Raw genomic sequence first — 27,179 nt, 5'->3', positions numbered from 1 at the left:
CGTGCTTTGAATCTTAGTCTTCATACTAGACTGTAAACTGAATACTTTGCTGGGTACATGGTAGAATAGTTAATGCTTACCTAATTCAGTTGCAATATAACTTTTGAAAAGTCTTGTCCCATATAAGCTGGGTTTATTCACTAGGGTATGTTTCTTTCTAAAGTGGAACTTCAGTACCTAAGGATCATCAGAATAAGAAAACAAGCCACAGGTCCTATTGTCCTGGTTGAAAATACGTGGCTTACCTACTACTAAATTATCTAGAGGTGTTCAAAGAAAAGGTAAAATGCTCTCCAGATCTCCCTAGGAAGTATGCTCAGTTTGAAGGCCTTCATGAGTCACTAAAATTGGTAATATAATAATTTCTCCCAATGTTTGGTTTCCTAATGCCAAACACGATTCTAGGCACTACTTAGAGCTCTCCAGCTGTGACAATAATAGATGCCATTTATTGAGAGCTTACTGTGTGCCTGTTAATATGCTAATCAAATAAGTATCACACCATTTAATCCTCATAACCACTCTAATAGAGCTATTAATTAGCTCTATTTAGTAGATGAGGAAACCACATTGCTGAGAGTTTTAATAAGATGCCACAGCCACCACCACCACCACCACCCCCACCCGTCTAGCTGGTCTCAAAGCCTGTACTCCAAACTGCAATTTTACACTCGAGATAAAGCACTGTTGTTGTAGAAAGGGAGGAGAGGAAAACAGGATCCAATATTAAAGAGACACACAGTTATGGGGCAGGAAGCTTTATAGTCCCTGGAACCAAAATATAAGACCACTGTATATTTTCTTTCTTAACCCATAAGAAAGAGGTATGTGGTGTTGCTCAGGGAGAGGGAAAAGCCCTAAGCTGCACCATTCTGTCCTCATTACATGCTAGTTGAGTAAGTTTCACTATGCTGAGGCCTTCACAGGACAAGGCAAACTCTTCACTTCCTGCTAGGCCCATTCTGAGCAGGAAAAAGAACCCTGACTCTTCCCAACTCAATGCAAACAGGCAACTCAGCTGAGATACACCAGTTCTTCTTAGAATACTCCAAAGCATACTAATAAATATAGCATGCTCAGGACAGACTGCTATACAAATTCCAGGTTCAGTATTTCCTCACAACCATTTTTAACTGTTATATTAATTAACTTCTAAATGAATACATGAACTATCAGTATATTCCATTAAGAAAATAAATAGGGAATCCAACTTTTCTCCTGCAGGAGGGTAAAATGGAAAACATCGAAGCTTCCTGAGATTTGGTTCCCTGTGTCACACCTTCCACAAGCTACCAGTTTTTCTCCCATTGAACACTCTTTCAACAAGATGCCACCTTCACTTTCACAGAAGCAAGAGATGGCACCTCTGGCCTCACTGAGTGCAGATCCAAGTGCTATACATACATCCTTTGGTAACTCCACTCATCTGCTTACCTCAGAGAAACTCAAACCATCAGAGCTATTCCAAGCTAGGAGTTGTCCAGACTCTGCTTGTTTTTATAAAAGTATAAACCAGGCCTATTTCTGAAGCACTCTAGTCAAGACTTTTGAGCCCTTTTGAGAGGGGAAAGAGCTTTCCCTGAGTGTATATGGGAAAGTGCTATTGGCGCAGCAGAGAAGAACATTCTGTCCTTCACTCACAAAGAAAATTCAACACAAGGTAACCTTGGCATGCATGAGGTACACATTTCAAGAGTACCTAGAGGAGAATTTGAAGGATAAGTCTCTTGTCAATAACCCAGTAACTACAGGAAATACACTGCCCTGAGATAGTCAAGCAGGCAGAAGTTGGGTGGTTCAGTTAGACCAAGACCTCACACTGCTTTGAAGTTACAGAGGAAAAGACTAGCAGTCAATTCTTTCTTTTTATTTTTTTTTTTAAGGAAAATTGTGGACTTGTACCAGTGCACACCATCAAAATTCCAATCCACGTTTTTTCCTTTAAAATGAACTGCACTAGGTGTAAATTTGTTAAGAACTCTTTAACCCCATTATTTGGTCTGAAATATTTCAGGTGTTCATTAAATGTTAGAGAAAAAAGAGGAAGATAGCTAATGTATACAGTGAGTACAGAGTAAAGAATGAATGCTGCATAGAAAGGTTCCCAGTCTGCCTTAGGTCTACTGATGCCAATTACTACATTCAAGCTTGTAGGCAAGTGATTTAGTTCCTTTACCAGAAAAAAAGATTATGATGATACTAACTCACAAAGGACTTAGTCAGAGTTAGGGTCATTTAATGGAAGAGGTGTTAGGGACAGGTAGCCATGAGAATTTGTTTCAGGTTTGCCCCTAGCATAACTTCTAGAGTGGCCTTGGGCAAATTACTTCATCCTTCTTAACCTTATCTGTAAAACGATATATTAGGTTAGATTAGACATTCTCTAACTTTTCTTTTAGCTCTAATATTTTATATGATTCAGCAATTATTTTACAGCCTTTCCAGTGTTGAATCATGATTTCTATGTCTGTCCCTTTATTTCACTTATTTAAGAGATCATTGTTGAGAACTATAACTTAAGTCAGAGAATTTTTATAGTCATGGTTGTAAGAAAGCTATGATGTAAGCAAAAATTTTATTATATTGCCAATTTACCCCCAAGTATCCAATTATGACACAAATTTATTAGGAATTACATGATGCCTTTGGTCAATAAAGTATTATTTTCAAGAGTATGAAGGACACTTTGTAGTTCTGAGTATAAAAGATGATAAAAACCACTTGAATCTGAATTTGTTCATACATACTCCTTTCAAGATCTTTTTTTTTTTTTTTTTTTTTTTTGGTACTGGGAATTGAACCCAGGGATGCTTAACCAGTAAGCCATGCTACCAGTCCTTTTTATTTTTTATCTTGAGACAAGGTCTCACTGAGTTGCTGAGGCTGGCTTTGAATTTGCCACCCTCCTGCCTCAGCCTCCTGAGCCCGTGGTAGTACAGGCATGCACCACCATGCTGGCTTCCTTTCAAAATCTTTAAGAAGCACAGATAAAGCCACACATGACCATTAGCAGGACTAGGAGTCAAAAAATAAAACTAACTTCAAATTTCTAACAAATAAAAATTAAAAGTCCAAAATTAATTACTATGAACCTTTGGATGTAGGTAAAGGAAGGCTTACGAGTCTCAATTAAAAAAAAAAAAAAGAGCTTAGGACATAGACAAAGCTAGACAAATCACTCTCAGAAAGAAAAAGTACAATATCAGATGCCAGAATATGAATATGTCAGTATTTGGTGTTCACAGCATTGGTCACAGGGAAGGGTCTCAAAAGTGTGAAAAATGCAAAGTGGCAGCCATTAAAAAATGTCATCTCCGTGTGAGGCTATAAATTGAGAATGGGTTTTGTTCCTCAGAGACAGCAGTGAAAGGAAAGAAGGAAGGGGAGAGGTGAGAATTTAGTAGACAAGAAAAAAAAATAAAGCACAGGACAGGCTAAACCTATCCTCTCATGCTCCCCATCCCACCACACTTCATCCAGTCAAAAGAATCATATTTCACAAACTGACAGGAAAGGGTGTTCTTGAAATAGTATCACAGTCCATGAAATGCTAAGGAATAGGGGAAACATTAAACTTCATATAAAACCCCTGTGGAAGACAGTAGAATTAATCAGACATAACTTTTCTATGTTCATATATGAGTATATGAACAGTGTTAAATCCACACCATGTACACACAAGAATGGGAAGTTATCCTCCATGTATGTATGATATGTGAAAATACACTCTACTGTCATGTATTTCTAAAAAGAACAAATAAAAAACTTTTTAAACTAAATATTAAAAATACAGAAAACTAAAATAAAAAGGTAAAAAATAAAACCCCTGTAGAAGCAAATGGAAATACAAACACTTCAGCTAATAAAATTTCTCATAAAATAGCTAACTGTGAAAAGGAAATCTGTAAAACAACACTTGACACTGAATTAAATGCCCTTGAAAAGCATTTGAAGATACACATGGGCACATAAACTCATACATACATACGTGGGTTCGCACGGCTGGAATCTGGAATCAGAAATTTTAAAACTAGGTAGTGAACCCCAAAAAACACCTCAGGGCTGGGAGTGCATCTCAGTGGTAGAGCACTTGCCCTGGTTTGATTCTTCACACTGCAAAAAAATACAAAACCCTACCACCACAAAATAAGAAAAAAGTGCAAAGAATACTGACCAAACTCAAAGAAAGAAAATAAGCAAAGAAAAAATTGCAAGTCTTGAAAAAGAGAACAGATTTAAATGAAAGTTTAATCAAGAAATTTGAAGGAGACTGGAAAATATTTAAGGGAACAAAAATTATAAAAATTAAAGGAATGAGAAAGTGGGTAAGAGGAGATTTTAAGAAGGTTTGATCTATGTACAACATTTATATAGAAGGCAAAGGAATTAGAATTGTTAATACTATTTATAAAAAAAGAACGAAGTAAGAGAATCTGTCCATTGAACTTCAAAACTCACTATGTAGCTACTATAATGAAGACCGTGTGGTATTCATGGAGAGACACATGGGCAGATCAATAGAACAGGACACAGAAGCCAGAATAGAGACCCACACAAATATTCTCAAATGACTTTTGACGATTCAGTGAAGAAAAGTTAGACTTTTCACCATTAGTGGTTATTTTTAAATAACTCAAAAGGATCACAGACCCAAATGTAAAACATAAAATATAAACATTTTTAGAAAATAGCATAGGAAATCTTCAAGGTCTAAGGCTAGGTAAATAGTTGTGAGACTTGACAACAAAAGCACAATCCATAATATAAAAAAATAGACAAATTGAACTCGATTGAAATTAAAAATTTTTGCTTTGCAAAATACCTGTTCAGAGGATGAAAAAGTAAGCTACAGACAGGGAGAAAAATTTACAGATCACATATTCAACAAAGAACTAAATATCTAGAATATATAAAGAACTCCCCAAACTCAAAATTTTTTAAAAAGGTGAAAGATATGAAGCGGCATTTACCAGACAGGATATACAGATGGTAAATAATCACATGAAAAGATGTTCAAGAACCTTAGTGCCTAGGGAGATGCAAATTAAAACCACAATAAAATATCAAAACACACCTACTTGGCTGGCTAAAATATAAAGTAGTGACAATACCAAATGCTGGCAAAGATGCAGGGAAACTAGATAACTCATACAATGCTGGTAGGAATGTTTAAATGGCTTGACCACTCTGGAAAATAGTTGTTCAACCCCTATTATAAACCTAAATGTGCAATTACCATATGCAACCCTGGACATTTATCCCAAAGAAATGAAAACTGTATTCATACCAAAGTCTCATATGAATACCTATAGTAACTCCCCACCCCTGTCACTTCCAGGTCTTCTTTAATTGGTTTTTTTTAATTATTTTTAAATTATTTTACCATTTTACCCATTTTTAGTGGACAGTTCAGTGGCATTAAGTACATTCACAATACTGTGCAACCATTACCACCAAACATCTCCAGAACTCTCATTTTGCAAAACTGAACTCCATGCCCTTTAAACAGTAACTCCTAATTCCCCTCTCACGCCAATCCCTGTCAAGCACATCCTACTTTCTATTTCTGTAAATTTGACTATTCTAGGTACTCGTGTAGGTGAAGACACACACTACTTGTCTTTTTTTTTTTTTTTTTTTTCTTTTTTTTTTTTTTTTAATGATGTTTATTATATTTTTTCCCCTCCCCCCCACCCCTCCCACCCCTCTTTTCCCTCTACACAGTCCTTCTTTCCTTCATTCTTACTGCTCTCCATAGCCTAACTCTAAACCTAACCCTAAACCTAATGCTAGCCCGTCCCACCCCCCATTATATGTCCTCATCCGCTTATCAGCGAGATCATTCGTCCTTTAGTTTTTTGAGATTGGCTTATCTCACTTAGCATGATATTCTCCAATTTCGACCATTTGCCTACAAATGCCATAATTTTATCATTCTTCATTGCGGAGTAATATTCCATTGTATAAATATGCCACAGTTTCTTTATCCATTCATCAACTGAAGGGCATCTAGGTTGGTTCCACAATCTGGCTATGGTGAATTGAGCAGCAATGAACATTGATGTGGCTGTATCTCTGTAGTATGCTGATTTTAAGTCCTTTGGGTATAGGCCAAGGAGTGGGATAGCTGGGTCAAATGGTGTTTCCATTCCAAGCTTTCTGAGGAATCTCCACACTGCTTTCCAGAGTGGTTGCACTAATTTGCAACCCCACCAGCAATGTATGAGTGTTCCTTTTTCACCACATCCTCGCCAACACCTATTGTTGCTTGTATTCTTGATAATCGCCATTCTAATTGGGGTGAGATGAAATCTTAGGGTAGTTTTGATTTGCATTTCCCTTATTACTAGGGATGTTGAACATTTTTTCATATATCTGGTGATTACTTCTACATCTTCTTCTGTGAAGTGTCTGTTCATTTCCTTAGCCCATTTGTTGATTGGATTCTTTGTATTCTTCGTGTAGAGTTTTTTGAGTTCTTTATAGATTCTGGAAATTAGCGCTCTATCTGAGGTATGGTTGGCAAAGATATTCTCCCACTCTGTGGGCTCTCTCTTCACATTTCTGATAGTTTCCTTTGCTGGATAGTATTATTTATATATGTCATATTTTGTTTATCCACTCATTTATTGATGGTTTTTTGGGTTGTTTCCACATTTTGGCTATGATGCCTTGATAAACATATGTGCTGTAATATATCTTGAGACCCTGGCTTCAACCCTTTTGGGGTTCTTTTTAATCTGCACACTCACTGACACATTATTTTCTGTGATGTGTGTTTATAGTAGCCATCTTAATGGGTATAGTGGGTATTTCACTGTGGTTTTTAATTGAATTTTCATAATGATTAGTGATCTTAAGCATCTTTTCATGTATTTATTAGCCATTTGTATATCTTATTTGAAGAAATGTTTATTCAAGTGCTTTGCCCATTTCCATGGTTGTCTGGCTTTTGTTGTTGAATTGTTACATCAGTGTTTTCCCCCCTGAAGGTGTTGGTACTAAACAAATGCTCTTCCACTGAACTACATCCCTAGCCCAGATTTATTTTTAATAGACAAAAACTAGAAATAACCTAGATATCCTCCAAAAGGTGAATGGTTAAACAGAATGCATTATAACCACACCATGGAACATTACTGAACAATAAAAAGGAATCAAGTACTGATTCATGTAACAAGCTGAATGAATTCTGCTGAATGAAAAAAAGGCCAATCTCTAAAGATTGTATGATTCCATTTACATAACTTTTTGATGATAAATTTAAGATATGAGGAACAGATTAAGTGCTTGCTAGAGGTTAGGGATAAAGGTAGGGATGAGAGAGAAGTAGAAATGTTAGTTGGCTTTGCATCAATGTGACCAAAATACCTGACAAGAAAACTTAGAGGAGGAAGTTTAGTTTGGGATCACAGTTATAGAGGTTCAGCCCATGGTCAGCTGACTCCATTGCTTTGAGTCTGAGGTGAGGCAGAACATTCTGTGTAAGGTGTTGCAGAGGAAAGTTGCTCAGTTTATGGCATCCAGGGAACAGAAAGAGAGCAAGTAGCCAGAGACAAGACATAGTCCAAGGCACACCCCCAGTGACCAACTTCCTCCAGCCATATCCCATCTATCTACCTACAGTTACCACCCAGTAGTCCATTCAAATTATTAATCCAGCAAATGGAAAAATCCATCAACGAGGCCATAGCTCTCATAATCCAATTTTTTCACCTTTAAACACTTGTTACCTTGCCTAACACATGAGCTCCTTGGGGAAAATTTTTAGATTCAAACCATCACAGGAAAATTGCAAGATCCTTCTGGTGATTAAATTGTTTTATATCTTGGCAGTAACAATGCAATGTCATGGTTTTGATGTTATACTAAAGCTTTACTAGATGTTCTCATTGGTGGAAACCAGGTAAAGTGTCTATGAAATTTCTCTCTTAAAATTGTATGTAAATTTGCAACTTTTATCAAATTGCATGCTACAATTGTGTTAATTTATTTAAAAATTAAAAGTTCAATTAAAAATAGAAAATAACAAATCTAAAAAATGCATTAGATGTAGCATAAGACACACAGTATGATATAAAACGGTATGACAGAGTCAAGCCAAATTTTATCAACCACATGAGTAAATGACAATAGGCTGAAATCCCTAATTAAAAAAATATTTTCAAACTGAGTCACAGGAAAAAACCTAACTTTATCTTGATAAGAGACATGCTTAACACAGTGTTTCAAAGGCCTAAAAGTAATGGAAGAGGCAAATATAAATAAGGCAAACATAAACAATAAGAAAACAGGAGTTGGGATACTAAAATCAAAGTCAAATTCAAGTTGAAAAAGCATTAAATGCAGCAAAACCAAATTTTTTTTTTTACATTGCTAAAAGCCACAATTCACTAAGAAAGTTTGACTGTTGTAACTATCAGTGCATCAAATAACACAGCAATACCATCTATACAAAACAGAAACCATAGGAAATGGAAGGAAAAATGGAGAGAGACAATCACATTAGACTCACACACCACTCTCAGTATAATCCAGGTAAAATGAGTTTAAGTTTATAAGAAAGACTATAGAAGATTTTTAAAAGATTAGTAAAATTTTATGACTCTGTGTAAAACTTTACATACTGATAACAAAGAAGAAAACTCAATGACATATATACATTAAAACTGACCAAATGTTAGGTCACAAAGAAAACCTTAGTGAATTTCATGAAATAGAAATATCATAAGCAACACTCTCTGATTCTAATGAATTAAGAATGGAAATTAAAAGCAAAATTTTAAAAGTCTTTCCACCTGAAAATTTAAAAAGTAACTATTAAGTAATTCTGGAGGAAAAAGAGGTGAACACAAACACAAATTACATAAATTAAATTACAGAATTTCTGGAGAAAGGATAGTGAAAACATGGTATTCAGACTGAGGACATACATAGTTTTAAACATCTAAATCAATTAAACTGAAAGAATGAAAGTAAATTCAATTCTCAACTCAAAAAACTTGAAATAACAGTGAAAAATGTTCAAAGAAACTCACAAGAAATATAAAATTAGGCTTAAAACATATTAAAAGTATTTAATTTCCTAATAAGATAAATGTGAATTAAAACAACACTGAGATACCATTTCTCATCCATCAGATTAGTAAAAATTCAAAAGCTCAACAATGTATTATTTGGTATTCCCATATGTTATTAGTGGAATTTGACAATACCTAACAAAAGCAGCCTTTACCATTTGGCCAAGAAGTTTCCCACTTCTAAGAAGTTATCCTAAAAATACATCTCCAATATTAGAAAATAATTATATATAAGATTACTCATTATATATCTGTAATTGCAAAATATTAGAAATCACTCAAATGTTCAAACTAGTTCAATAAAATTAGTAACAGTATACATACAAACAGGTTAGTTGGCAATTGTACTTTTTAAAATAGTAAAGCATACATGAGAGAAAATTAAGTGTATGTATGTGTATTAAATATGTTGCATTTCATATAAGAAAAAATAAGAGAAGTAAAATATACACATATCTTCTAGCTTTTGCAAAAGAACCACAGGAAGGACAAGCCAAATAACAAGCAAATTGGTTACCTAAGGGAGACAGGGGGAGAAAAAGAGACTGAAAGGATAGAGGTGGGAAATATAAATATATTTCTTATCCCTATCTGCTGAAAGGGCCTAGAAGAATGGCATGCCAATAGTATAAGCATAATTAATATGTGACTCAGGTTATAGATGCCATTCTCCACTAAAAGGAACCAGGACTGCTTGGAGAAATAGCTAATTCCAGGATGAGGGCAGGGAAGGTACAATGTGAACCTGCAATGCAACATCTTTGGGGGCCAAAAAGTAGGAAAGTGCTCCAAAAAATGAAATGATGGGGATGTGTCAAAGACAGGGGAGCCAGGTTCAGTGGCATAAACCTGTAATCCCAGCAGCTCAGGAGGCTGAGGCAGGAGGATCAAGTGTTCAAAGCCAGTCTCAGCAAAAGCAAGGTGCTAAGCAACTCAGTGAGATCCTGTCTATAAATAAAATGCAAAATAGAGTTGGGGATGTGGCTCAGTGGTCAAGAGCCCCTGAGTTCAATTCCCAGTACTTTCCACACAAAAAAAGGGGAGGGGGGGGGCAGTTTGAAGGAATTCCCTCAGTCCCTCAGTTCAAACATGAAAAACTTAAGTAACAGTAAATAAGGACAGTAATGAATGAATTTTAATCTGATAAACAAAATAGGAATCCAGGAGTTCATAGTAATAAATAGGAGGAGAAAGAGGAATTTGCCTTACAGAAAGAAGAGTGCCAACTGATAAGTGTAGAGGGAGTAGTTGCGTTTGAAAATAAATTTTTTGTATTCATTCCAATAAAGTTTTTTTTGAGCACAATAATCATAGATGATAATTCTAAGGGGGAAATTCTGATGAATAATAGGCTATTTTTGTGGTTTTAAAAAGTCTCCCCCACAAATTGTTTTTTAATTAAAAGGAAAAGAATAGCAATTATACCATAGAGAACCCTGATGACACCTTGAGCAAGTAATCAAAATTAACCTCTCCATCCAACTCAGAACAGATGGACACTATGCCCATCTGGATGTCTGAAGGTATAATCCTACCTATAAAGTATTCCAGCAGAAAAGGTACACTCAGAATTTAACTAAGAGGAGGAAGCACACAAACTCACGTCCAAAAAAAAAAAAATCTGTAAAATAACTGGACTCTATTCTTCAAAAATGCCAAGGACATGTGAAAGAAATAGCAAAGATAAAGAATGGTTCAGAGACATGACAATTAAATGCAGTACAAACTCCAGGACTGAATTTTTTCTAGAAGATAAACAACAAATGCTATAAGGGATATTACTAGGGAATCTTACATCTGGACTCTAAGATTAGATTAAAATATTTTATTAAGATTAAATTTCCTGCTTGGTGCGGTGGTGCACACCTGTAATCCCAGCGGCTCAGGAGGCTGACGCAGGAGGATTTCAAGTTCAAAGCCAGCCTCAGCAAAAGAAAGGCACTAAGCAACTCAGTGAGACCCTGTCTCTAAATAAAATACAAAATAGGACTGGGGATGTGACTCAGTGGTCAAGTGCCCCTGAGTTCAATCCCTAGTACCCCAAAATGAAAGAAAAATTAAATTTCCTGATTTTGATAATTGCTATGGTTATGTAAGAGAATGTTCTTGTCCTTAGAAAATACACAATGAAGTATCGAGGTTTAGGTAAAGAGTCATCATATATGTAACCTACTCTCAAATGGTTCACAAACAAATAACAAGGGCAAAAGGGAAAAGAGAAAGGGAACCATAAACAAATATGGTAAAATGTTAAGCACTAGTGAATTTACCTAGGGGATACAGTCTTGCAACTTCTCTGCAAATATGCAATCACTTCAAAATAAATATTTGAAAACTTTTTAAATCATGTAGAGTAAATATGTCTTATTTTTTTATTTGAAACAAAGCTCTTTGTAAAATTGACACTTTTCTGAAGAAACAGAAACTTTTTAAATGAAGCTATCACTTAATTATTCAAATATCTTTGTTCTTGTTACTGAATATTATATTTTGCACATAAAAATGTAATTAAAAGTTACCAAAGGGGTTCAAGTAGAAACAAACATTGAACTCAGACATGGGAAGACCCCGATCTAATGTCATTCGATGTGACCTGTACAAAAGATCATTTTCCCTGGGCTTGGTTTTCCCATTTGCAGAAAAGAGACAGACTATTTTAGAGGATTGAAAGGAGAATCAAACAAACTATGTATCACAGCACTCTTGATAATACAAGCATGTTACAGATGCACTTACCATGTAAAGGTCCTTAATCACTTTCACTTTGGTAAATAGGAATGGTTACCATAAAATCATACTGCAAAAATTATTTTCCCCTAGACTGTATTATCTAGAGGCCACATTTTCATTCTATCTTACAGAAATGTAAGAGATAGAATATATTTTAAAGAATTCCCAATTGCTAAAAGAAATCAGACCACTAAACACAAAGGCCTTTTCTTAAAAAAAAAAAAAAAAAAAAATGTGGTTTTCCTTGCCAGATGTACCTTTATACCAATGTTTCTTACCACTCACACTTCAATTAAAAGTCTAAAGACGTGTTGTCAGGGTAGAGAGGAGGGAAATCTTGGTGGATTAGGTCTCATGAAAGCCTGTGGACAGTTCTAGCATTCTTAGTATCGATACTGTTTTAGAGAACAATAAAATGCTTTATGAGCTTCAGAGTATTGCTCTCCTTCCTTTAAAAAAGTAACAAGGCTTTCTCCTGCATTTAAACCTGAGAAAATAAATAACTAACTTCCCTATTTTAATTAGTCTTTGTGCATCAAAGAAGTTTTACTGAAGCCAGGTGCCTATAATCTCAGCTATTCAGGAGGCTGAGGCAGAAGGATTGAAAGTTTGGCCAACCTCAGCAACTTACTGAGAACCTGCTTCAAAATAAGAAATAAAAAGGGCTGGGGATATAGCTCAGTGGTAGAGAACCCGTGAGTTCATTCCCAAGTACCACAAAAATAATAATACTAACTTTGGGTTGATTTTACTTAAGCCAATATTTTTCTTTCTTAGAAAATGTATCATCCTGAATACTCGGCACTATAATTAACCCCAATTTTTTATTTACAAATTCAATTTTCAAAACAAGCATTTATGTTTACAAGGTTAAAAATGAGTCAGATGAGCAATGCCTCTGTTTTCATAAATCATGAAACCAAATGCAGCCTACCAGCTTCCTTTGGGGTATTTAGCTCATGAAAGAATCATTCCTTCTAGGAAAGTCTGATAGCTCCTACACCATCATTTGGGGCTTAGCATGCATCCAGTAGAAACTACTTACAATGATTCATGCTAATACTTATTGAGCACCTACTATTTTCAAGGCAGTGTACCAGAAAATATGAGAAATACAGTGCAGCTTTCAAAGTATTCACATTAGAAAGGGTATAGATCATGCACAGAATTTAACACAAGCTACAAAATGGCAAGGACTGGGATAGAGAGAAAAACAATATAATTTATGAGTTCAATGAAAGGAAACATACTTCTTTCTTTAATATCTTAAATTGTTCAGGAAGCAGATATGAACTATGATTAAGAGACAACTTACTTTATGATTTGTATATGCTAATACCTACAGCAAATTAGTTACCCTTACAAAATACTTGCTGTTCATTACTCACTATGCTAAGATTCCATGGGTACTGTTTTATTAAATGTTAACATCTTTAAAATATTATTAATGCCTTTACAGTCAAAGTAAGTGTGGCTAAAAACAAAGAACATTTGCTCAAAGTCACACAATTAGGAAGTTTGAGAGGAGAGATGCAAATCCAGAACCCTTGCTCTTCCACTAACACTTAGTTAGATATTCTTAGACAACAAAGACAAGAGAGTTCAACTTCTAAGCAGCAAGGACCCATGCTTTTACAAAGGGAACTTTGTCCAACCTCCACCCCTCAGTAAGCTATCTCCCCACACCCATGGGTGATGCCCCCTAATCACTAATGCAGTCTTCTAACACTATTACACCCATAGACATTCTTCTTTTGATAACAGTCCTAAGAGTCATTTCTGCTTCAACAGCATGTTCCAGACAGGTGCTCTGCATTTGTCTGAATGTGGCAGCAACAACCCAGTTCAGGAAAAAATGCCAGATGTTCCAACAATAGATGTTACCGTTATCTATTTTTATTCTGGCAGCTCATTGAGGTTTTTATCATTTCTAGTTGTAAAATATATAAAGAGACCCTCTTATGGTAAAGTCCTGTTTTCCATGAAAAACTTTCACTCTATCAGGCCTGAGCAGCTTTCCTCTTGATTTGTGTCTGAACCATGAGAAAAAACATCACAGATGCAGTCTGCATTGCACTAAGAACATATGCATGCTTTTAAATCACTTTTATCTTACTTTTTACTAATGTAACCCTGAAACATAAAATATGTTCTTTTTTTTTTCAATCACTGTTATGGGAAGAACAGATGGTGAAAGAGTTAGATTAAAGTAATACAGCATGTCCATTAAAATAACCCCCACTTCTGGGGATGCTTCCCTCAAACAGGAGTCATGTTTACTATAAGGAATGACTTTGGCTTACACACATTGGAAATTGCCAGGGGGTTTCTCAAGAATAAACATAAGGGTAAGAGAAAAACTAATGTCAAAATCAAATGCTTTTTAAAGTGACAATAATGCAAGTTATTTTGCTAATCTGAGAGGCTGACTAAAACCATGTGCCTATGATAATGTAACTGAACAATATGGGAATAACAAAGTTCATTTTTAACCTCAAAAATTTTAGGACCTACAAAACATAATTAACTGAAACTGCAAAGAGAATATCAAGCAGAAATTATTTTCTATTCCTTACTCCTACTAATAATACGTAGAAAATGATCATCGTTATTGTCTCAATAAAAATCAAGAATAATTCTGTATGTGATACATATTAGAAACGGCTAAGTCTAATACAATTTCCACACAAGAACCATAAATATTTAACACTGGAAAAGAACCCTTCTGAGATATTTTATGAAATTGAGCTTAATTACATATAATTCCAAAAGATTTAAAAAAAAAAAAAAAGCTTGAAGAAAAATTAGAGGATATGTTTTAAAAAAAAAAAAACAGTATCAATCTTGGTCACATTCCAGAGTTGAGGATGATTTCATAAGAGAAACAGAGTTGAAATATAACCATTTGTACTACAAATAATTAGCAAATACTGAATCAAAATTCATGTTTGAAATTTTTAAATTTTAGTCATTTCTTCCTTCTTTTTAGAGAGTAGTATAAATTGTTAGTGTCCTAGAATGAAGATTAAAGAATGTGGTCACAAAATTCTCACTCATTATTTTTATGATTTCATCCCTTTATAGTATAATCTATTATTTATTGTGAAATTGTTTTAAACTTTAGTCCACATTTTAGTTATTTTTAGCTCAAAAAAATATTGTGGCAAGAAATCTCTCATACCTGTAAATTCCCTGATATAGTTCACAAAGTAGAAACATGGGGAGTTTTTTAATATGCCTCAAATGTGGTTTGAAATGTCATAGGCCTTCTCTTAATCCACCCCCCACAGCTACAAAAATGTTCCTGGGATTCAGTTCACTCATTTTTCTCACAGAAAAGTAACCATAGTCGACATCTCATTAGCTGTCAGAGTGATGTGCAGCTGGAAGGGAATCAGCACACCAGACCAGGGGCCGGGTTTCCTCCAATGTAATTCTATAAGGAATCTTCGATAGGGTTCCATATGGAGAGAGCTGTTCCCAAACCATGAAATCCATAATCTATCCCTTTCGTAAATCCAGAGGTGAACTCCTAAAGACTTGTAATCATTTTCATTGCATTGAAGATTTTAAACAGGTAATAACAAACATGGAACAAACATTTAATTAAATCCTTTATGCCACAGCATCTACCCCTGTAAGTGACGAAGAATATCTCAACTTGCATGGATAATATAGAAATAGCTCTAGCTCACTGAGTACTCTGGCTTTCCAAGACCAGTAGCATTAATTTTAATGGTAATCCTCTTCCATGATGGGCTTCAGGCATGAGTCAGAACCACTTCGATCCTTTCACTGATGCTTTGACTCACTCTCTGATTTTCCACATCTAAGTGGCAGATTAGATAGGCTTGAATTAGATGGGTGCAGGTGGTGCCACCTGCTCCAACTCCTTACTGCAGCTTTGTTTGGTCTTCACTGCTTTATTCTGGGTCTGGACAAAGGATAGGCCATCCAAGCTGCTCTTGCAGCATCTTAGAACTGATACCACACATTACTGGCCTTCTAAATTCAGAAAGAGGAGGTCTATCAGATTTGTAATTTTGTGAAAACAAATTGAAATTTGAAGGCTCTGCACCATGTTAATCCATTTCAAACTGGTAATTTTAAATGGAAGAATAGATCTACCTTTTTGTCTAAGTTAAGCACAGTGAAAATGAGGGAAACTAAAACCATATAATCTATGCATTGAACAATACACATCAGAACCTTTTCCCCTAGCTTTATTGAGGCACAATTTAAAAAATTGTTATATATTTAGGATACATAACATGATGATTTGGTATAAATATACAACATAATATTATTACCACAATTAACTAATTAACACAGCTATCGCCTCACACAGTTTATGTGTGTGTGATGTGAAAATTTAAGATTACTTTCAACTTTAGATTAGGTAGAGGTGAGTGAAGGGAGGGGAGGGGTTATGGGAGTAGGAAGAATATTAAAATGAATCAGACATTATTACCCTATGTACGTACATAACTATAGGACCAGTGGGATTACCATGATGTACAACCAGAAAAACGAGAAGTTATACTCCATTATATTTGAAATATCAAATTGGATTCTACTGTCATATATAACTAATTAAAATAAATTTAAAAAATTTTTTAAAAGATTACTTTCAGCAAATTTCAAGTGTACTACCCATTATTTTTAACATCTAGTCTACATTAGATTTCCAGGACTTACCCATGCTATAACTGAAATTTTATACCCTTTGACCAGTATCTCCCATTTCTCCCAGCCTCCAGCCATTCTACTGTGTTTTGATGAATTTGACATTTTTTTAGATTTCACATTTAAGTGGAATCATACAGTATTTGTCATTGTCTGGCATACCTCACTTAGCATAATGAACCCCAAGTTCATTCATCCATTTTGTCACAAATAGCAAGATTTCTTTTTATGGTTAAATGATATTCCATCATATACCATATTTTCTTCATTGGTTCATCCTTTGATGGACACTTAGGTTGTTTTCAGGTACTTCACTATTGTAAATAATGCTGCAGTGAATATGGGAGCATAGACATCTCTGAAATACTGATTTCATTTTCTTCATAGAAACCAAGAAATGGAGTTGTTGGAGCATATGGTAGTTCCATTTTTAATTTTTTGAAAAGTCCCCATACTATTTTCTTAATGACTGAGTGTACCAGTTTAGATTCCACTAACAGTATACAAGGATTCCCTTTTTTCCATATCGTTACCAACATTCATTATATCTTACCTTTTTTATAATAGTCATCCTAACAGATGTGAATTTTTATTTGCATGTCTCTGATGATTAGTGATGTTGTCCACCTTTTCATGTACCTACTGGTCATTTGTAAAATCTGAAAAAAAAATTCTATTTGCCCATTTTTAATTGGATTTTTTCAATTGAGTTGTATGAATTCCTTATTTTTTAAGTATTAACCCCTTGTCAGCTATATGGTTTGCAAATATTTTCTCCCATTCCAAAGACCACCTTCTCACAATATTGATTCTTTCCTTGGCTGTGTAGAAGCATTATAGGTTGATAGAATCCTACTCTTTTATTTGTGCTTTGTTGCCTGTGCTTTTGACATCATATCCAAAAAGACCATGGTCAATACTAAGGTCAAGGAATCTTCCTCTGTTTTCTTCTAGGAAGTTTGTGGTTTTTAGGTCTTATATTTAAGTCTATTTAAGTCCAATTCTAATTACTTTTTGTGTGTGTTATAATGTATGGGTCCAATTTCATTCATTTTCATATGTATGTCTAGTTTTCCAAATAACATTTATTGAAGAGACTATCCTTTCTGCATTGTGTATTATTAGAACTCTTGTCAAATATTAGTTGACCATAATACATGTATTATGTATTATGTACACTGCTGTTTTTATGCTAAGACCATAATGTTTTCATTACTACAGCTTTAATTATATAGTTTAAAATCAAGAAGTGTGATGTCTCCCACTTTGTTTTTCTTTTTCAAGGCTTCTTTGGCTATGTGAGGTCTTTTGTGGTTCTATACAAATTTGAGGATTTTGTTTGTTTTCCATTTCTGTCTTGTCCTGTTCCTGATCTTAAAGGAAAAGCTTTCAGGTTTGCACATTAAATATGGTATTAGCTGCAGGTTTGTTATTGATGGTCTTCCTTATATTAAGATACATTCCTTCTATAACCACTGTTGAGAGTTTTTATTATGAAAGGATGTCATCTAGTGCTTTTTCTGCATCTATTGAGATGATCATATAATTTTTTGTTATTTATACTTTTGATGTGGCATATTACCTTGTTGATTTGTATATGTTGAGTCATTCTGGCATCCCAGGGATAACTCACTTGATCATGGTGTATGATTCTTTGAATGTGTTGTTTAATTTAGTGTGCTAGTATATTGTTGAGAATTTTTGCATCTATGCTCTTCAAGGATGACATGCAATCTCCTTTTCTTTCAGTGCTCTTGCCTGGCTGTGGTATCAAGGTGTTGGCCTTAGTTAATGATTTTGGAAATGTTTTGGCAGAGTTTGGAAAAGATTGATGTCAATTATTCCTTAAGTGTTGGGTGGAATAAACCAGTAAGCTTTGTTGGGGGTTTTGATTGTTGCTTCAATCTCCTTACTCATTAGTGTTCTGTTAAGCTTTTCTATTTCTTAATGATTCAGTCTTGGTCAATAGCATGTTCTAGAAATTTATCCATTTCTTCTACATTATCCAATTTTAATGCATAATTATTCATAGTAGTCTCATGTGATCCTTTGTATTTCTGAGCTATCAGATGTAAATTCTCCCCTTTCATTTATAATTTTATTTGTATCATCTCTCTTTTCTTCTTGGAGAAGGGTTTGTCAATTTTGTTCATTTTTTATACCTTTTTAAAAAAAATTGTTTATTTTTATGCGATGCTGAGAATCAAACCCAGTGCTTCACATGTGCTAAGTCAGCACTGTACCACTGAGCTATAACCTCAGCCCAATTTTGTTGATCTTTAAAAAATAAACAAACAAAAAAGCACCCAGTTTTGTTGCTCTTTGCTACTGTTTTCTATTCTCTATTTCATTTGCTTCTGTTATAATCTTTATTATCTCCTTCCTTCTGCTGACTTGGTGCTTAGTTGGTTCTTCATCTTAAAATTCCTTTGGGTGTAAAGTTAGATTATTTGAGATCATTCTTTTTGTTTTGTTTCTGCTTTTGTTTTTTGTGGTGCTGGGGATCAAATCAATGGAAAGCACTTTGCTATTAAACCACACTTACACTCCTTATTCTTCTTTCTTAAAATGTTTATATCTAGAAACTTTGCTCTTGGAATTGTTTTTGCTGCATCTTATACATTTGGGCATATTAGGTTTCCATTTTCATTTGTCTCAAAGACTTTTTTTCCCTTTTGATTTTTTACTTTGACCCATTGGTTGGTTGTTCAGGAGTATATTGTTTAATTTCCATATATTGGTGAATTTTTCAATTTTCCTCCTGTTACTGATTTTTAGTTTCATACCACTGTGGTCATAAAATATACTTGATATGATTCCAACCTTCTTGAATTTATTAAGGGAAGGATGGGCAGAAGCCAGTACTCCTGGATATGGCTGTTTGCCCCTCCTCCAACCACTTACCAAGGAAATGAGATGGCAGAAGCTGTGACCAATCACACTGATAATTTCTCCTTAAAAGGTTGATTTTGCCTCCCGAGCTACACTGTAGATATGTTTCTTAAAGACTGATCTTTAGCACTTTATTGAACATCATCAGTATTTAACTAAGCACAAGAGTTAGTAAAAACCAAAGCACAAACCGGAAACACAGAGGTCTCACCTCACTCAGCACAGTGATTTCTAAAATAATACTCAGAGGTTCATATAATCAGATAAGCTAAAAAGACCCAAGGTGTCTGCTCTAATAATCTTATGATACTGGAAACAAATTCCAAATTAATACATGGCTGGGAAATATAAACAAGCTACATGCTATAAGATTTCCTGAGTAGACGATTTCTTTTTTTTTTTTTCCAAAATGAAAATGAGTAAAATTTTTTGTTATAAATGGTCAAGAATTACATGTTTTCATGTTCATATAAAATATGACATGAAAGGATATCTCTACTGGTGGTGATAAAAAAACACGTATGAAGAAACAACTATGCTTGAGAATTATTGATCCTTTCTTTTCTCTGCAACTTAAAAAGTCAAATTCTGAATGCAGTAGTCACCAGCATATTTCTGAGGCCAGAAAGAGTTTCTGTCTTTGCCTAAAACAGTCAGATTGCTGGCAATAAAAATTAAGAGGGTTCTGTGGGATACTTTAAGATAACAGATGTGGAATAAAACATGCAAGTGTTTCAGTGTATCTGTAGCAAGTGATTAAATGCTTTCAGATTTCAGGAACATTCAGTCTTACACATGCTCTGTTGTTAAGGAATGATACAGTATTGGTTACTACTGATTAGGGAAAAGGTAAGAGGAGGGCAGGATGATTCAGTACAATGGGATGACATGCACTGTCTGCATTAAATACAATCATAAACATGCCAATGTATTTAAAAGGAAACTCTGGAATTAGGAGGCAATTTATTAATGATTGACATGACTAAGCTATAGCAAGATAATTTCCAACTGGTTTTAGAGCAGCTATGACTACTTGCATGAAAATAGGTGACAAATATTACAGCAACATTATATACAACTGTCATAACGGGAAAATTGCCATTGTGCAATAGTAGCTATATGCAAAATCTTTGGAAATTAACTATATGTTTTTTTGTGGGGGTGGGTACTGGGGATAGAACCCAGAACACTTTATCACTGAGCTACATTCCTAGTTCCCCAGTTCTTTTTTTTTTTTTTTTTCTTTTTTTGATCAGGGCCTCACTAAATTGCTGAGGCTGGCCTTAAACTTATGACCTCTTGCCTCAGCCTCCTGAGTGGCTAGAATTACAGGCAAACACCATACCCAGCTAATTATAATACTTCTTATAATAATTTTTCCAAAACCCTTCAAAACAATTCTATTTTGACCTCTCCTGTCCCAAGTAATACATAAAGGTTCAAAGGTAATTGAGTCATTCACTAAATGGTCATAATATAATCAAGTCTAAAATCATTCCCAAAAGTATCTCATATCAGAGAGGGACCTAAAGGTTCATCTACTACTCTAGACAAACTAGGTGATGGTACTGAATTATAGTTTGTGCATGTCTCCAATGTTCATATAAGGGCCACTAAATAATTCCAAAAAGCAGTGTTGCTGTTTGCCATTCATCAAACATCTGTTAGAAATTTCTAGATATGCCTAATATACAATAGAACAAAGAGTATAATAAAAAATATGGATAGAATCATTAAATTACCATTTACTTAACTAACAAGAGGCATAAGATGTAAAGTTACCCTATGAGCTCCATTTTACTTGGAAAACTTCTTTTTGAAAATTTGGTGAGAATTTGCATGTTAAAAATATGTAAATATGAAAATATCAGAAAAGACTGCTTTGGAAAAATGGACAGAAATATTTAAAATTAAATGCAACAAAATATTCATCATATAGTGACTTAGAATGTATTGTACATGTTTGTCTATAATTGCTGAAAATAATCTATAAAAGTATGATTTTAAAGTAAATCTATAATGACCAAAATACATGTATAACAAGAAGTGTATCCATTCTTCCTCTACAATACCTTTTACTTCAGTAGAAAACTTTAGTTTAGATCTTCATAGGGTCACATCAGAACTATAAAAATTAGTACCCTAGATAGTTTTCCTTGTTCTAATCATACTAATCCTCTCCACATCTGTTCAAAAACTTATTAGTAGTTCTCCAGAAGACAAACTCTAAACTAGCCTAGTACTTTATGGCTTGGCACCACTCAGTGTTTCCAAACATACTCTTCCCAGTGCCCACTCCACCCCCAGGCTCAATCACACTAACAATGTGTTCCTACATTTCTGCATTATCTTAGTCTTCCTGAGGTCCCTCTCCTTTCCCATAGTCCCATATTCTGAATCCTACCCTCAAAACCGGGTCACCCACATGCCTTCCTTTTCCAGGCCAGAGTCCATGTCACTGACACCATTCACAAGTGTTCTGTGCTACTTCTACTACATTTACCACTTTGACCACACTGCAAAACTCAAAGACATTTCTTAGACCACTTTTTTATATTCTTGCACTTTTTACTCAAACCATACCACTCGGCTCTTGCAGTGACCACTGTAACATCTATGGATGAATTCCAGTTCTTTTCTTTCTGCAGGAACAGTGTTGAGTTTGCTGTGGTTGCCATACTTTTCCAATGCACCCCCAGAGGACATTCTCACACTGTGACAATCCATTCAAATGCTTGTTCACTTGCCTGTCTCTATCAATAGCTCCTCAAAAGCAAAAAATGTACATTCTGTTTGTGATCTGTATGTGTCAGCAGCCCACATAGTAGGAACTCAGTCAATGATTGATCTAATGCCATGATTATCAAAAGGTAAACACAATTAGAAAACAACTTTTACCAGGCATATAAACATTGAGTTAACTCAATTTATGACTATGCTATTTAGAATGGAAATGTCAGAAAAGAAAAATCTACTTTGGAAAAATGGACAGAATTTAGAAGAACAAATAATATGGCCAAAATTCTTAAGACCACATTTATACAAGTATTAACATTAAAATTAATACACAAATGTGTTAGTCAGCTTTTTGTCACTGTGACCAAAACATTTGACATGAACAACTTAAAGGAAGCAAATTTTATTTTGGTTCACAGTTTCAGAGATCTCAGTTTGTGGTCTACTAGACACATTGCTTTGGGCCTAAGGTGAAGAAGAACATCACAGCAAAAGAACATAGCAAAGAAAAACTCATGGTATCCAGGAAGCAGACAGAGAAGAAGGGAACAAGCACAAGATATAGTCCTAAGGGTACACCCCCAAGGACCTACTCCCTTCAACTAGATTCCACCTTCTAGTTTCTACCACCTCCCAATATTCTGTTTAAATAATGAATTCATCAATGGATTAATCCATTGATGAGGTCAAAGTCATCATGATCCAATTACTTCCCAAACCCCACCTCAAACATTGCTCTTTGGGGACCAAACCATCAACTCATGTGCCCTTGGGGTACATTCCAGATCCAAACCATAAAAAACACCAACAGAAATCCTATATGCATACATGTATGCACATGTATAGGATTTTTATACATCACAGAACACTGTAGAAGACAGAACAATTTTGGAAAGGGAAATAAGGGATAAAGAAGAATTTATACACTTTCCACTCATCTATGTTGTAACTTTCAAATTAACTCCTTCCTGTCCACACACATGCAAAGAGTAGTCTAGAGGCAGTTAAAACACTTATTTAAAATGAGCAGTCTGCTGTTCAGTAAGAGAAAAATAACAGATATCTTGGGGGTTAAGAGCTGAGGATAAAAGAAAACAGACCTCACAATGAAGTTTTGGAGGTTCAACAGAAAGATTTTGTTTTTGTGGCTTGATTTCTGTATAACAAAGGCAAACTCCTTCTCAATATTTTCTAAATTAAGTTCTTTTCTCATCTATGTGTCCAACCATCCTACACAGTTAAGGATAGAACCACCTAAAGGTACAATCTATCCTTCCAAGAAGTAAATAGGGACAGTACAACTCTCTTTCTAAGGTGCAAGATAGAAGAGCTTCTTATTAGATGGTCTATAGAAAGCAACAGCTGCCCTTCTGCACCTCTGACCACACTTTATACTTCAAAGTGCCCAGCCCTTCTAACAAAAGTTGTACTAAAAAACTCTAGTTCCTGCACATCTACTCCCCTCCCTTTTGTCTGAATAAAGACATCTAATCTTCTGTGGAAGATTTCAAGTCATGTGATGTAAGTATCTTCAGAGGCAGAGACTACTACCCAGTCGCTAAGATAATCTAGCAAACAGTAGCTTTTTAGTGACCATTGGGTCAATGATGACATTTCCTCAAATAATATACACCTGTCAATAATAGAACATGACTCTGACAAAGAATCATTTATGTATCTGCCAGATTTTATTTTTGCTTTAAAAAATTAAAAACAACTGATAAAGACCGCCTTAATATTAAAATGACTCAGAAACAACTTTGGTTTTCTAAAAGCCCAGAAAACCCAGCAAACTTCAGGAAGTTGGACATGGCACTCTCAAAGAAAGGGATAGAGATAGGTGGACACAGGAAATTGGGAGTGGGGAATCCCCAGTCCTGTCCTACTCCCTTCAGATCAGGAAAGCTACACATACACCTTGACACAGTTAGTTTCTATATCTCAGCAACTGATCAGAAAAATGTTTTTTCCTTCCAAGAACCAATACTCTTATTTGTACCCTGCAGTGCTTCTAGCAGATCTCCTTTAGGTCTCATCATCTCACCACCTTGCTTTTCCTGCCATTAGTGCCATTTGGAAGGTCCTTTCTGTTTCATTTGTCCTGATAACTAATCTGTTCAAGGTAAAACTCATCCTTCATCCTTTGCCTCCAACTCTTAATTTTCTTTTTTTTATTTCTTGTCCTAAGAGTAAATTTTTGTGTATCAATTATTTTTTCCCTATTTTGTTATACTGGCTACATCTTTCAGATTAAGCAGTGCAGGAGAAATTTTAGGATCCATATTCTTGAAATTACAACAAACTTATGGTTCTGATCACTAGACTCTCATGACCTCCATATAAATGCAGCAAACCATAAAATCATTTCAAATTTTTATTAGCATCATTATTTTAAAGGAAGAAGAGGAAGTTGAATATAGTTTTAGAAAACGTTCTAGATTTATAGACATTTTAAATTTATTAAAACCAGATGATTAATTCCAAACAGTTTTAATACTTCAACTTCAAGATCAAACCAGGTTACAAGAAAATAAATTTGGAAAACAGCAATGCACTTACCTGAGGATATGGGGAAGTCCTGGATTTTGACTTTGAGCTGGAGAGCCTTGACTTGGCCCCCTTTCTGTTGTCAGTCAAGGTGGGGGTGGAGCTGCTAGCATAGGAGAAGGCTGGCTTGGAGGCTGAGATCTGATCCAGGGAGAGTTGGAGCCCTTTGTACTCAGTGTCTCTGCAGAGTGGGAGGACAAAGCCCTTAATCAGTCACCACAGGATAAGGATTCATGCATACTCTCATCAGGAATGACAGTGATGCATAAGTGAAAAAGAAGCAAGCAAAAGTTAGCCATATAACCATTTTCTGCAAACACCTGGAGTATTCTAGAAGGCCTAACATTTAACTAATGTATGTGAATGTGACTACCACAGATACAATAGCCAAATTATATATGCTTATAAAAAAGTTCTAATTTTTTTCATTATTTTTATTAGTTAAGTATAAAATAAAGCCACAATTGAATTTTCTGATCTTTTGTACTTTCTTGGTGAGATGTGAATCACAAAACATGCTCTGAAAATTTCCTAAGTGGATTAAACTCAGAGATAACCAGCCAACTGATGCTACCTGTTTATTGACAAGAATGTCTTCTATCAGCTATTCCAAGATCAATCATTTTGTTAAACATCACAAACATTCTTATGGCTGGCTAACTAGTGTAACCAGACTTATAAGTAGTTAAAGATCCTTTCAACAGGCTAATTCAATTTCCTCGGGGTACATTTTACCAACAGTTCTTTCCATTTCTTCCTTCGTTAAATAAATATTTATTGAACTTCTAATATATTCCAGACTTTGTGCTATGTGGAGATGTGAGAATAAATAAGATATCTATAATCCCTGCCATTTACATAGATAATAATCTTTTTGGTAGGAGAAAGAGTAAACAAATAACCATGCATAATTGCAACTGTGGTTTGAAAGGATGTAATTTTGTTAGCAGGTTAATTACAAAGGTATTGCTTGGTATATAGGGGCCAAAGATGGCAGCCTTGGCCCTGTCCACAGGTATGACCTCAGCCCTTGTAGGCAATAAGGGATCACATCTGAAACCTCAAGTTTTCTCAAGAGTATATCAACTCTTCACACTGGCCCCCAAAATAAAATGTTCCAAAGAATCCTCTTTATGAAGAAAATTTATGGGAAAATTTTCTTTCAGGTTCCAGAACTAGCTGGGCTATTTCTGGGTAGTTAATTTATTTTTATCTCACAAACGCTGTGAATCATCTAATTCATTATGTTTCCCTCTTTGCACTAGAAGTCAAAGGCCCCAAGCCCCAAGTCTACTTTGTAGTCACCGCTAGCAAGTCCTCATGGCAGGCATTCTGTGTAACAAATTCCTTTGTTTTTCTAATCTTTTCCTTTCCTCTGATCCTATAATTAGTTCACCTTTTCAAAACTTTTACATGCATTTCTAATACTGTGGATTAAAATGAGTATATAAAACAAAAAATTACTGAAATGATATGTATGAAAGTGGCACATTTCATGAATCAGCAAGTAGTCATTTATCTTCTTTTCTTCTTCCCTTTCAGTTCTTCAAGAGTAGTATTAGACAAAAGGAAAAATATAATTCTGTTTTCTAAAATTGCTAAAAGAGTAATTTTAAGTATTCTTACCAAAGGAAAAAAAATCAGAAGCATATGAGGTAATGCATATGCTAAATAGCTTGATTTCAGCCATTGCACAATACATATGTCAGAGCATCATGCTTACACCATAAATATAAGCAACTTTTACTTATCAATTTAAAACAGATAAAAATGTAATTCAGGCAAGTTATCCCTCAAGGAATAAGAACAGAAACCAAATGGTTCCAATAATATCATTGCCACAAACTACAGTGCAGTGACATATATCAGCAAATTACAATATCTTTGGATCTAATTCATTTAACATGCTTATCTGCAGATTCATTTGGGAGAAAGTCGAATCATCCCTTCTTTAAAACCACATGATTGTGCATATAAAAGACCTGAAGACTCCACCAAAATACTGAGAGAATGGATAAGTAAATACAGTGAAGCTGTAGCATACAAAATAGAATCAATAAGTGAATTCAGTAAAGTTTCAGGATACAAAATCAACATACAACTATTAGTAGCATTTTATACACAAATAATAAACTGTTGAAGAAGAAATAGAAAAGCAATCCCATTCACAATAGCTACAAAAATTAAAAAAAAAAACATAGGAATAAATTTAACCAAGGAAGTGAATGGTCTCTGCAATGAAAATTACAAAACACTGATGAAAACAATTGAAGATGAAAAAAATTGAAAAGATCTCCTATGTTCATAGGTTGAAAGAATTAATATTGTTTTAATGATCATCCTACCTGAAATGACTTACAGATTCAATGCAATCTCTGTCAAAATACCAATGGCATTCTTGACAGAAATAGAAAACACAATCCTAAAATTCTTTTACAACCACAAAAAAACCCAAAGAGCCAAATCAATCTTAACCAAAACAAACCAAGCTGGAAACATCACAATACC

General features: G+C 34.8%; 1 protein-coding gene across 3 annotated transcripts in view; it reads right to left on the bottom strand.

The window, feature by feature from the left end:
• Positions 1 to 27,179, bottom strand: part of Sim1 (SIM bHLH transcription factor 1) — a 74,989-nt gene that overhangs the window by 9,104 nt on the left and 38,706 nt on the right. For all 3 annotated transcript variants that reach the window (XM_047559725.1, XM_047559726.1, XM_047559727.1), the window contains one exon: positions 24,684 to 24,852. In XM_047559725.1, the coding sequence (XP_047415681.1) occupies positions 24,684 to 24,852 (169 nt within the window). The remainder of the gene's footprint in view (positions 1 to 24,683; positions 24,853 to 27,179) is intronic.

The sequence above is a fragment of the Sciurus carolinensis genome, chromosome 7, assembly GCF_902686445.1.
Source record: "Sciurus carolinensis chromosome 7, mSciCar1.2, whole genome shotgun sequence".
NCBI lineage: Eukaryota > Metazoa > Chordata > Mammalia > Rodentia > Sciuridae > Sciurus > Sciurus carolinensis.
The sequence above is the reverse complement of the archived record's forward strand: the minus strand, read 5'-3'. Positions and strand labels throughout refer to the sequence as shown.